This window comes from Salmo salar, chromosome 12 (genome assembly GCF_965601325.2).
Source record: "Salmo salar chromosome 12, fSalSal1, whole genome shotgun sequence".
NCBI classification, from domain to species: Eukaryota; Metazoa; Chordata; class Actinopteri; order Salmoniformes; family Salmonidae; genus Salmo; species Salmo salar.
The window spans coordinates 53,585,193-53,598,197 of NC_138302.1; the positions used below are offsets into that span (position 1 = coordinate 53,585,193).

The 13,005-nt window shown below is 42.2% G+C and overlaps 1 protein-coding gene and 1 non-coding gene across 3 annotated transcripts; one reads left to right on the plus strand and one right to left on the minus strand.

Moving 5' to 3' along the window:
* Nucleotides 1–74: 74 nt before the first annotated feature.
* Nucleotides 75–7,972, minus strand: LOC106565176 (protein ABHD14A). 2 transcript variants are annotated; one of them, XM_082959059.1, is made up of 4 exons: nt 6,994–7,972; nt 5,670–5,785; nt 2,726–2,979; nt 75–919 (listed from the first exon to the last, which is right to left on the minus strand). In XM_082959059.1, coding segments are annotated over exons 1-3 (330 nt in total). In that variant the 5' UTR covers nt 6,996–7,972; the 3' UTR covers nt 75–919; nt 2,726–2,767. The 2 variants fall into 2 exon arrangements, with proteins under 2 accessions (XP_082815185.1, XP_045547411.1); XM_045691455.2 differs by having other exon boundaries at nt 7,446–7,971.
* Nucleotides 7,273–12,488, plus strand: LOC106565175 (uncharacterized). The gene is made up of 3 exons (XR_014379714.1): nt 7,273–7,356; nt 8,427–8,648; nt 8,786–12,488. It is a non-coding gene; the product is annotated as an uncharacterized LOC106565175 (transcript).
* Nucleotides 12,489–13,005: the final 517 nt, after the last annotated feature.

Here is a 13,005-nt window from a genome sequence, read left to right on the forward strand (position 1 = left end):
TCTGAAGTCCTATTAAAAGAAATTGAGCACAATAACAGCACAACTCAAATAGAGGACATGACTTTTTATGCCAATTAACTTTTGAGGCTTTTATTTGTTGTCCAATGAAAAACAAAATCACCTATTATGTACAAGTTCATTATAAAATAAGTAGTAGTCATTGTCATAACAAAAAAATGGAACGAGTTTACTTTTCTGGTTGAAACAGCTTTCCACAGATTTAGCAGATACAGCACCTTAATTGGAATGATCACACAGGGCCCACACTTGTTTTAGTTTTCTGATGCAAAACATTTTGCTATGGTGTGCACTTATGAATACGACCCTGGTACTATCTCCCTAGCTCTCTTTTAACCTCTTTATCATCATGTCAACTGATTTAAAAAAAATCATGGAACCAATAATGGTGCCTGTAGAACAATAAATACTTTGAATGTGCATATACTGTACTAGATGCTCAACTCAAACCTATTCAAGGGTTCTCCTTGCCTTTAAAGAGCAAACTTATTTTAGAGTTGCTTTCTATTGAACGGGATGTTAACAAAAGCATCGTAATGGAAGCAATTCCACCGGGGTGACTAGGGGGGGTAATTTATCATATCAAAGCAGCCTTTGCCCTATTGTCCCAGAGGAATACTTTCCCTTATCTGAATTGAATAACACTCCTCCGCTTCCACGCAAACACAACCCTGTGTCGCTCTTCTTTCCCACAATCTTTCTTCTCCACTCACTCCAGTTTGCTGAGAAAGTCTAACAGTGATTGGTGGAACTCCCTAGGTTTATCCATGTAGCAGTCAGGGCGCGCCCCCATCCATTTTCAGGACTGAATGGTGTAGGAGCTGCATGAGGTTCTTGTGGGACTGGGCCCCCAGGTTGGTGTCCAGTCCTCCAAATACGGAGTATGAGTCTGCATAGGGAGCTAGAAGCAAGCAGGGATCACAATACAATATATTAGTGGATGGCTGAAAAATTCAGGTAACTTTCCCAACATTTTCCCGAAATCCCAGTTGGAAGATTCCTGGAATCAGGACGGAATAAATAGGAAATCCGGGAATCCTCCAATCGAATTTTGACACCTTACATTAGTGTTTTAATGTACATTCATGAACAGTATTACTTTCAGACTAGAGTAAAAATAAAGAGGGATTAAATTGACACATCAATATCATAAAACAAAGAGGGCATGCTGTTCTCAACAGATAAAAACAGACTATCTGTCATTGTGCCAATGCATTACAGATACTTGTAGCTTCATTCTGCAACCTAGTGGTCATTTTGCATGGATGCACAACATAAACAGGTCAGTTATACAGTGGGGTGCAAAATTATCGGATCCCTTGAAACAGATGAGCAAAAAAATACTATAAAATAAATACAAATACTGAGCTATATTGTGTGCAAAAACATTTTCTATATTATAATATTTTATACTAATACAATTGCGCAAAGATATAGATTTTGTTTAACAAGTAATACAAAATACATTTTTAAAAAGATAGGGGTCAAACTTTTTTGTTCCCCTGTTTTAAATACTCCAGCACTCTTCCTGGCGAGAATAACGACACTGAGCCTTTTTCTAAAATGTTTTATGATTTTATGAGAACACATGGGAAGGGATCTTAGACCATTCTTCCATACGTAATCTTTCCAGATTCTTGATATCCTTCGTCTGCGCTTATGGACTGCCCTCTTCAATTCAAACCACCGGAAAATACCTTGTCATCCCGACTGCAAAATATGGTGGTAGATCTTTGAAATTATGTCACCAGCAGAATCTGAGATAGAATTTAGTAAGTAGACAGATTTCGCTTTATTGGTTGAGAATGTGCATCGATTTCTCAATTGTCTGAAAAGCAGCAAATCAGCTAGAGTTATTCTCGCAAGGGGAGGGTGTGGGAGTATTGAAAGCAGGAGATCCAATCATTTTGACCACTATCTTTTTTTAGATTTTATTTTATTATATGTTAAACAAAATCGCTTTCTCTGAGCAATTGTATTAGTATAAATATCTGTTTTCATTTTTTGTGTGCATACAATATAGCTCAGTATTTGTATTATTTCATACAGTCTTTTTTGCTCATCTTGATCAAGGGATCCAATCATTTTGGACTCCATTGTCTAACTTTTTTTTTTTTTTTTACATGTAAACAAAACCTGCATCTCCTTAGCAGAAAAATATCAAATCTTAATTACTGATAGAGGTGCTCTGTAATTCAATTTCATTCTGAATAGAGTTAAAACACACAAACTCAGACTGTGTTTCAGCCTAGTAAACCCAACCAAGGATAACCTTAAACCAATCACGGACTTGCACTAATCCACGACGACAATATCCTGTTGTTGTTATTGGTGCATTTCTCTGTGCCCAAGACCATTATGTCAGATTCTAACTGGTTAAGAGTGACTATGTAGCCTAACTATTACAAAGTCAATAAAATACAACTATGTATTTATGCTTCATCGTTGCCACTTTCCTACAGCATTTTCATACTGCTTCTGTTGCTACTACTAGTAGCATCACACTGGAAGCTGGCTGGGTCTCACGCCCCAAAATAGATTATCTAGTTCCTCACACAATATACTCCAATTCTTTGCTTTATTGAGGTTTATTTTTGTATTGGTTCACTTTATGCCATTTTTGCTAGTGAAAAATGTAGAATGCCAGATACTCATTGAGTTGTAAGGGACCCACTCTCAGGCCTGTAAATGCTCCGATATCACCCACCCAGACATCCAGCATTACAGTTCTCGCCTGGATGCCCTGGTTCTACTGAGGGGTGTAGTTGCTGGTTCCAACAGGGGCTAAGGGGATGGAGCAGTGGAGCTGGGCACTGTGTTTCGTGAGGAAGGGGATGGAGCAGTGGCCGCTCATAGATGGGCTCAGCAGCACCGTTGTCCGGACGCCCAGCGCCTCCACAAACCTCCCTAGGAGGTGCTGATCTGTCTTCAGAGCATCCGAGTCTGGAGAGTTCCCAAATCCTGGAGGGAGGGAAGGATTTAGAGAAAAAGGGAGAGCTAGAGAGGAGAAGAGAAAGCAACTGATAAAGCACTATAAAAAAGTGGGAATAAACATCTGTGGAATTCAATGAGAACCCATGATTCTAACTGGCTATCAGAGGAGGCTGGTGGGACTGACACTGCCATCAGCATGACGCAACAGGAACCGTGATTCGTCGGACCAGGAAATGTTTTTCCACTCCTCAATTGTCCAGTGTTGGTGATTGCGTGCCCACTGGAGTCGATTCTTCTTGTTTTTAGCTGATAGAAGTGGAACCCGGTGTGGTCGTCTGCTGCAATAGCCCATTCGTGACAAAGATCGACGAGTTGTGCGTTACGAAATTGCAGTTCTGCACACCACTGTTGCGACATTATGTCTGTTTGTGGCCCGCCTGTTAGCTTGCACAATTCTTTCCATTCTCCTTTGACCTCTCTCATCAACGAGCTGTTTCTGCCCACAGGACAGCCGCTGAATGGATGTTTTTTGTTTGTCGCACCATTCTCTGTAAACTCTAGATACTGTCATGCGTGAAAATACCAGGAGGGCGGCCGTTTCTGAGATACTGGATCGACGACCGTACCACACACAAAGTCTCTTAGGTCAATTGTTTTGCCCAGTCTTGCCGCTGACCTCCTCCTATAGGTTGTCTCATCGTCATTGGTGATCAGGCCAACCACCGTCGCATCGCCAGCAAACTTAATGATGGTGTTAGAGCCACGCATTTGTGGGTGAACAGGTAGTAGAGGAAGGGACTAAGCACTCACCCGGAGGGGCCCCCTCACCACCAGGGGACGGCTCGTCAGGAAGTCCAGGATCCAATTGTAGAGGGCGGTGTTCAGTCCTAGGGTCCTGAGCTTAGCGATGAGCTTTGAGGGTTCTATGGTGTTCAAAGCTGAGCTGTAGTCAATGAACAGCATTCCCACGTAGGTGTTCCTCTTGTCCAGGTGGGAGACGGCAGTGTAAATTGCAATATAGATTGTGTCATATGTGGATCTGTTGGGGCGGTATGCAAATTGGACTGGTTCCAGGGTGTTTGGGATGATGCCGTTAATGTGAGCCCTGACCAGCCTTTCAAAGCATTTAATGGCTACAGATGTGAGTGCTACGGGGTGATAGTCATTTAGACAGGTTACCTTGGTGCTCTTGGGCACAGGGACTGTGGTGGTCTGCTTGAAATATGTAGCTATTACAGACTGGGTCAGGGAGAGGTTGAAAATGTCAGTGAACACACTTGCCAGCTGGTCAGCGCATGCTCTGAGTATACGTCCTGGTAATCCATCTGTTCTCATGCATGGTTCAGTGTTGCGACCTTAGAAGGAATTTAGCTCGTCTGGTAGGCTCGCGTCAATCGGCAGCTCGTGGTTGGGTTTCCCTTTTGTAATCCGTGATAGTTTAGGGATATATACGTACGATCACTGTGGCGACAACGTCGCCGAAGCGCTTATTATTGAAGCCGGTGACTGATGTGGTAAACGCCTCAATGTTATCGAATGAATCCCGGAACATATTCCAGTCTGTGCTAGCGAAACACTCCTGTAGCTTAGCATCCGCTTCATCGGACCACTTCCGTATTGAGCGCGTCACTGGTACTTCCTGTTTGAGTTTGTGCTTGTAAGCAGGAATCAGGAGGATAGAGTTATGGTCAGATTTACCTAATGGAGGGCGAGAAGAGCTTTGTATGCATTTCACCTGTAGTTGCACAGGTGACATGCTGGTAAAAATTAGGTAAGACGAATTTCAATTTCCCTGCATTGGAATCACTAGCTACTAGGAGCGCCGCCTCTGGATGTGCATTGTCTTGTTTCCTTATGGCCCTATACATTTGGTACATACATGAGTGCAGTCTTAGTGACAGCATTGGTTTGTGGTGGTAAATAGACAGCAACGAAATATATAGATAACTCTCTTGGTAAATAGTATGGTCTGAAGTTCATCATGAGGTATTCTAACTCAGGCGAGCAGAACCTAGAGACTTCCTTAACATTAGAGATTGCGCACCAGCTGTTCTTAACAAAGAAACACACACCTACCCCCTTAACCTTTCCCCGAAGCTGCCGATCGGTCTTGACGATGCATAGAAAAAACAGCCAGATGTATATTGTCTATGTCGTTGTTCAGCCACGACTCAGAGAAACATAGGATATTACAGTTCTTCAGGCCCCGTTGATAGGAGAGTCTCGAACGGCGCTCGTCCAGTGATTGTACGTTCGCGAATAGAACGGAGGGTAGAGGTGGTTTATTTACTCGACGTAGTCTCGTCAGGGAGATCGCTCGTTTGCCTCTCTTGCGCCGTCTCTTCCTCTTTCGAGTCCCGGGATTAGGGCCTGGTCCGGGATGAGTAGTATATCCACAGCTGCCGACTTGCTGAAGTAGAAATCTTCATCCAAATTGAGGTTAGCGATCGCTGTTCTGATGTCCAGAAGCTTTTTTTCGGTCATAGGCAATGATGGCGGAAAATATTCTGTACAAAAAGTTGAGATCAGAGTAAAAAAAAAAAATGGCAGAATTGGTCAGGATCCCGTAACACGGCAGCTATCCATCTCTGCAGCGCCATCTTCAACAACATCTTGAACACCACCGTGCAGCCCATTAAAGCTCATTTAAGGGGCCTTTGACTGCATTTCAGCTAGAGTATCATATTCTCAGGCTTGGATGTGATCGGTGCTCGTACCTAGCAGGTCAACAGCCAAAGCCTGGTATCCGTTAGTGGCCAGCAAAGCCAGGGTGCCCAGTTCCACCCAGGTTTTGGATGAGAAGGCTTGGCCATGGAGAAGGACCACTTGCAGCCTGTAAAGTAAAAGCAACCAGGTGTTTAAGTAACTCTTTTTCTCAGCCCTTTATCACTACTGTAATCCATTTGCATAGGGTAACCATTATTCAGTATCTACAGTGCATATTAATCAACACATCCTTTAGGTCGCGAGTTAGCCTAAATCTTATGTACATTTTGAACTTCTAAGTTTTCAGATAAGAGGTTGCTGGGCTATGCCTAGCCATGACACATTACTCCAAAGACAAGTCATTTAAAATTGTGACATCTTTATATTGCCCAATCGGCTATGTCCTATGAGGAGGGATCAGACGTGTGAATGTCTAACAGTTTTCAAGCTATTTTTTTACAGCTGCTGATGGTGACTTCCCTCACCTGGGACCAGCTCCATTGATAGGCAGAGCTTCCCTGGAGAAGAGTGGGGCCCCCGGGTAGCTGCCCCGTGCGGACGGATGATCTCCGCATGTGTATTTCCCACCGTGAAGCATGGAGGAGAAGGTGTTATGGTGTGGGGGTGCTTTGCTGGTGACACTGTCTGTGTTTTATTTCAAATTTAAGGCACACTAAACCAGCATGGCTACCACAGCATTCTGCAGCGATACGCCATCCCATCTGGTTTGGTCTTAGTCCCGCTATCATTTGTTTTTCAACAGAACAATGACCCAACACACCTCAAGGCTGTGTAAGGGCTATTTTGCCAAGAAGGAGAGTGATAGAGTGCTGCATCAGATGACCTGGCCTCCACAATCCCCCGATGTCAACCAAATAGAGATGGTTTGGGATGAGTCGGACCGCAGAGTGAAGGAAAAGCAGCCAACAAGTGCTCAGCATGTATGGAAACTCCTTCAAGACTGTTGGAAAAGCATTCCAGCTGAAGCTGGTTGAGAGGATGACCGCTTTGCACACTCTTGGCATTAAGGCAAATGGTGGCTATTTGAAGAATTTCAAATATAAAATAAATTTTGATTTGTTTAACACTTTTTTGGTTACTTCATGATTCCATGTGTCTACAATGTAGAAAATAGTAAAAATAAAGAAAAACCAATGAATGAGTAGGTGTTCTAAAACTATTGCCCGGTAGTGTATACCAAAATATGATTACGTTCTGATCACTTGAACATTTATTCACATGACTTGATTCATGAACTGTGTAATAAAATAATAATGAAACAGTAACCCCATGCGTCCAAAGTAACCTAAATATAGTACCATATCAAAAACTCACATTGTAGACAAACACGTCCCGAAGATTCCGAACAGCACTTACCCTGCTGTTTGCAGAAGCAGATATATAAAGTGTGTTTCGAATAAATAATTTCGAAAACGAATTATTATTCTGCGTTGTTTTCGTTCCAAGTCAAATCAAGGTACATTTAAAAAATATATCAAGTTAATGTAACTGAGTAACAGGTATCAAATAATTAGCTAATTATTAACAATGACATCTACAAGATCTAGTAATGATAACGTTATTTTATATCGACCAAATCTAGCAATTGTTTCTAATCGAACACATTTGTGGGCTGCACAACAACATGGCGGGGTAGCTACTGCAGATAGAGAACGGAGTGACTCGATGTTGTTTTAGGTTTGTATCTGGTAAATTAGTGAATTTATTAGCTATCGTGCGCTCAGGTTCTCTGCGGAAGTTTGGTATTGTATTATATAGTTACTCACCTTGAAAGTAGTCTAGTTGGATTGAAAACTGAAACAATGGTTCGTTTTTTTAAAGCCAACATCCGCGAAGTTTAGCCACAGCTAGTTAACCTAGATAACCCTCCAAATAACATGTAAATTAAGTCAAACCAAATAATGTAGTTAATTTGGCCATGACTGCATTTGAGATCTAACCGGACGACACACACTACAATATTTCCCGCTGCTTTGTCGTTCGATAACTAGCTACCACGAGTACATTCATTTCCAATGGAACGCTGCGATTGCCTTGCGAACGTATACGTCAAACTGTATGCGTAGACAGCTTGACAGACATGGTAGTAGAAGGTGAGTGTTGAACTTTTGCTGCACACATATCCAGATGATGCTGCATACCATTTTGCACAATAACACTGTCGGTATGATCGAGTCGACACACTGGCATTGCGCAAAATGGTATGCAGCATCATCTGGATATATGTGCTCAACAAAAGTTCAACATTCCCCTTCTTCTGTCACCATTTCTGTCAAGCCGTCTACGCATACAATTTGATGTATACGTTCGATAAATCCAACATATGCACCAGGTACCAAAACGAAAATTGATGTTGGTGTGATCGTGGCGTTCAACTTCATTGTGTTATGGTACACCAGAAGTACATTTAATTTCCAATGGAATGCTGCGTTGCAGAGGCAGTTGCAGTGTGTTCTGTGTGATGCATACAAGTTGGATTTATCAAAAGTATGCGTAGACAGCTTTACAGAAACGGTAGCAGAAGGTGAATGTTGAACTTTTGTTGCACACATATACAGATGATGCGGCATACCATTTTGCGCAATGACGCTCTAGGTGTTATCGAGGCGTAGCGTTTGGCTGGAGCAAGGAGTCCGAGTAGCCAGGCAATTTGAGGTCCCCCAAACTCTTGCATTCTGCTTTATCTAACATCTTTAAAGAGATAGTTGTTTGTAGAATTATTTTGTGTGTGTGTATTGTGCGCTCAGGATAAGACGATAACATGGAGTCCACTGATTTGGAGAGGGAGGACGCTCCTAGCTCACTATCTGGATATGCCAATGGCGAGATCATGACCTTGGAGATCTCAGACGTCTCTCCAGACTTGCTTGTTCTCGAGGTAAAGGACAGCAACCTACCTGAAAGTATCCATGGCAGCCTGGACATGGAGATGAATGCTGACTTTCATGAGGATGATGATGATGGGCATGGTAAGAGAAGGCAGCAAGGCTATTGGGTCGTGGGTTAGGCTAACTTGCGATTAACTGGGTTATTGACTGTTATATAAATACATACAAGGTCAAAAGCATTTAAACTTTGTCCTTGTTGCTTCTGTCTTTTTGTAAAGGTTTTGCAAATATGGAACTCCAGTTCTTTCCCTGTGATGCCTGCGAAGCCTCCTTCACTAGCGAACCAGAGCTGGAGCAGCACTTCATAAGCTCTCATTCAATATGTGATGTAGCAAGTGAGAGAGGAAGACAGAAGGCCAAGTCAATGGAAACCGAAGGTGTCTCACCCCTGCACACCTGCATGACTTGTGGAAAGGTGTTCAAATATCTAACTTCATTCCGAAAACATGAGGAAACTCATATCAAAGCCCTGTACACCTGCAAGACTTGTGGGAAGGAGTTTAAATACCTAACTTCGTTTACAAAGCACAAGGACACTCACGTTGTACCAAGAACGAGAGGAAGAGGAAAGGGTAAGTCGATCAAAGCAGTTGGCCTAAGTGTCAATAAGAAAATGAAAGGCCTTCACACCTGCAAGCACTGTGGTAAGGAGTTCAAATACGTAACTTCTTTCATAAAGCACGAGAAAACTCACAGGATCACGATAACCAAAAGAAGCAGAAAAAAACAGAGGAAACTTTCAACTTCCAAGATTATTATACGTCTTGAAGGCAATAGGAAAGATGCCACAGAAACTCATATAAGGGCCAACAAGAAAAACAGGAAGAACAGCGAAGACACTAAGGATCAGAATGATCAGGATGCATGTATTTTAATATCTTCCGCTGAGCAGCAAACGCCTGACACTAAACGTTCTCCTCCATTTCCTTGTCTGGACTGTGGGAAGATTTTTAAGTTTTTCAAATCTTACCAAAAACACCAGAAAAGACATGCTTGGGCCCAGGGCAAAAGTGAAGGAGTGCCTCCTAAACAGAAGCACGGACCAGAAGCGAAAGAAAATATTAGATGTCCGGTTTGTGGTAGAGCGTTCAACAAGCAAACAACTCGCACCAAGCACCAGAACACTTATCATCTGAAAAATAACTTGCATAAAAACACAAACATTTTAACGTGCTGTGAATGTGACCGCCATTTTGAAAAGGCAGATCTTTTCCAAAAGCATAAGTGCTTCCACCTGCGTAAGCAAGTAAAGGCTTTCATAGAGGCAGGTAGGGTGAGCCAAGATGGGGATGTTTTCTATTGTCAACTCTGTGTCCTACAGCTCACCAGTGGACTAGAGTTTGAGAATCATGCCAGGGACATACACCCGGACCAATACCGCAAAATCCTTAAAGCGGTTGGTAATATCATTAAAGACACCTTGAAAGGCTTGCAGACACGAAGGGTTGACAATCAGTCAACAAGTCAGGAGGAACCTGAAATAGACTTAAACAGTGTAGGAGAGACGGAGGAAGATGGATCGCGACAATTCATTTGCAAGAATTGTGGGGAATATTTCATATATCGCGTTTCGTTTACATTTTGCGGGAAGTGTTTAAAGGATCGCAAAGACCGCAGGAAAGCATCCAAGGTGTACCACTGCGAGGAATGTGGCCAACACTTTGGCCGAAAGGATCACCTGAAGCGCCACAGCTATTCTCATTCTGGCAGTTCCTTTGTCTGTTCCGATTGTGGTGTTAAATTCAGGGATCCGGGAGAGTTGCGTACACACGAAAAGACTCATCAGGTGAGAAACCATGCCTGCCAGCGGTGTGAGAAGCGGTTTGAACAGGAAGAGGAATTGATGTTGCATCGTGAAATTGCTCATCCTGAACCAGGCGGTTATACATGCCACCGGTGCGGCAAGACATTTAGTACAGTGAAAAATCTGGGAAAACACAGAATGATCCATTCGGATAAAACTCCCCATGTCTGTTCAAATTGCGGTACGAAGTTCAAGAGGCGAGAGCACCTGAGGCGGCATGAGAGCCTGCACACCAACGAGAAACCTCACCTTTGTCATTGTTGTGGGGATACATTCGGGCGGAAGGAGGACCTTAACACCCACCTCGGTAAAATGCACATCATATCAAGACGTTTTCTTTGTAAAGCTTGTGGGACAAGTTTCAAGGACCGTAACGCTCTCAGGAGACATAGGTATCACGCTCACACTAAGGCTGGCAAGGTGTTCCAATGTGAGGCGTGTGGCCTAAGCTTCGGTCGGGCGGATCATCTGAAGCGCCACCAGCACACACATTCCACTGAAAGACCCTTCTCGTGCTCAATGTGTTACAAAGTATTCCACCGGGCAGACAACCTCAAGAAGCATGAAAGAAATCACAGGAACAAGTGGTTGGAATACCTGAACCGCCACAAAACGCCCAAGCAGGAGAGCAGAGTTTCTGAGAGCTCCAAGTGGAAACTGCGTCGCTCTGAAGCATCTGCCCTACTAAAGCTCATCCAGAGTCACTCCAAGCAGCAGCAACATACCTGCTACGTTTGTAAAAAGACTTTCAGAGGAATTTACTATCTAAAGAGGCACCGTCTACTAAACTGCTGTGTACAAAGAAATAAAATGATGGATTCATTCCGATATGGAACTGTTAAATAACCTACTTTGTGGTTGATAACCTGACAGATTTAGAAGTGAAACTTCATTTTATTTTGTAGAACTCGTTGGTGTGTTTTTGTATATAGTGAGCTGTAGAGCTGGGACGATAAACTGAAAATGGTCGACACTGACCACACCGATCGCTTATCGCAGGCATTTAGCTGATATCGTTCATTAAGATAAGTAGCCTATACTAGAGAAATGTGACGTTTTGAAATTAAATACGTTTGCTAATATGGGTGATTGTTAATGGGACAATTGATTGTTACAACCATCAAACTAGGAGAAGTAGTACTAAACAATAATTTTTAAAAAAACGGTGGTGCACATCGTTATAAACTTGTCGTGCGATTTTATCGTTATTGCATCAGTTCAGGCAATTTATCGTGGTATGGATTTTTTTTGGTCCATATCGCCCAGCTCTAGTGAGCTATGGCTTGCTGTATCTTGTATTGTCATGCATTTTCACAATGAAAATTATTACATCAAAAATATTTATTTTCTTGTTTCCTGTATCATATACCCCCCCCCCCATTCATATCTCCAAATATCCTTCAACATACTGGAATTGTTATTGTAGCAGTTAGGAAGATTGCATGCATACTTTGTAGTATACCGTAAATTCCGGACTATAAGCCGCAACTTTTTTCCCACGCTTTGAACCTCGCGGCTTAAACAATGACGCGGCTAATATATGGATTTTTCCCGCTTTCACATTTTTTTTTTTCTTCAAATAAACACATTCTGTGACGTGCTCAGTTTTTTGGCGGCATAAAGCTTTCATTAGACCAATGAAATTGCAGAACGGGTTAAGGTCAAACAGTGACGAGAGCGACAATGAAAACGATCCAATATCGGATGAAGCAATTCTGAGGCTATTCAACTCCGACACCGAAGGAGATGACTTCAGTGGTTTCAGTGCACAGGAGGAGGAAGATGGTGACCAATGACTTTCTTGGTAGGCTACTGTTTACTGCTAATTTTAAATTTTTTGTTACAAGCCGTGTTTCGTTAAAGCCTGTGTAAAGTTCATTTGTTTCAATGTACCGGTAGGAACCTGCGGCTTATAGACATGTGCGGCTTATTTATGTTCAAAATAATACTTTTTTTAAAATTCAGTGGGTGCGGCTTATATTCAGGTGCGCTCAATAGTCCGGAAATTACGGTAGTTCTTACTCTTTACTCTTTTGTATTACTTTGAAAGTGAACAATGAAACACATGTCGATTACATACAAAAAAAATATGGTGTAATAAAGAGGAATCACTATCCTTTCTGTTCCAAAGTGTCCACATGGTGGAGATCACAGAGCATTGTTGTGGCCCAGGCTTCTATATTAAGGAAAAATTAGACGAGGATGGTATTGTGTTCATCTCTCACCATCCACAGATCTGCATGTCACAATATCTTTGTTTTTCCCCTCTTAAAAAACTGGTTCTAGAAGGGTACAGAAAATGTCCCCAAAAAGTTAGGATACATATTTTCCTGTGAATAAACACGTGTTATATTCCGTGAATACAGATCCTGTGAAAAGCCTAAGATTTAAATGGCTTTAATTACAATATGTTGCCACGTTGTTTTTATTTTTGTTTGATAAAAAATTTAAAAAATAATAGCAGTCTTGCAAGCATTCATATACTGAACAAAAATATAAATGCAACATGCAACTATTTCAATGATTTACAGTTCATTTTAGGAAATCGGTCAATTGAAATAAATTCATTAGGCCCTAATCTATGGATTTCACATGGCTGGGCAGGCACGCAACCACTTTGCAGCCAGACCCAGC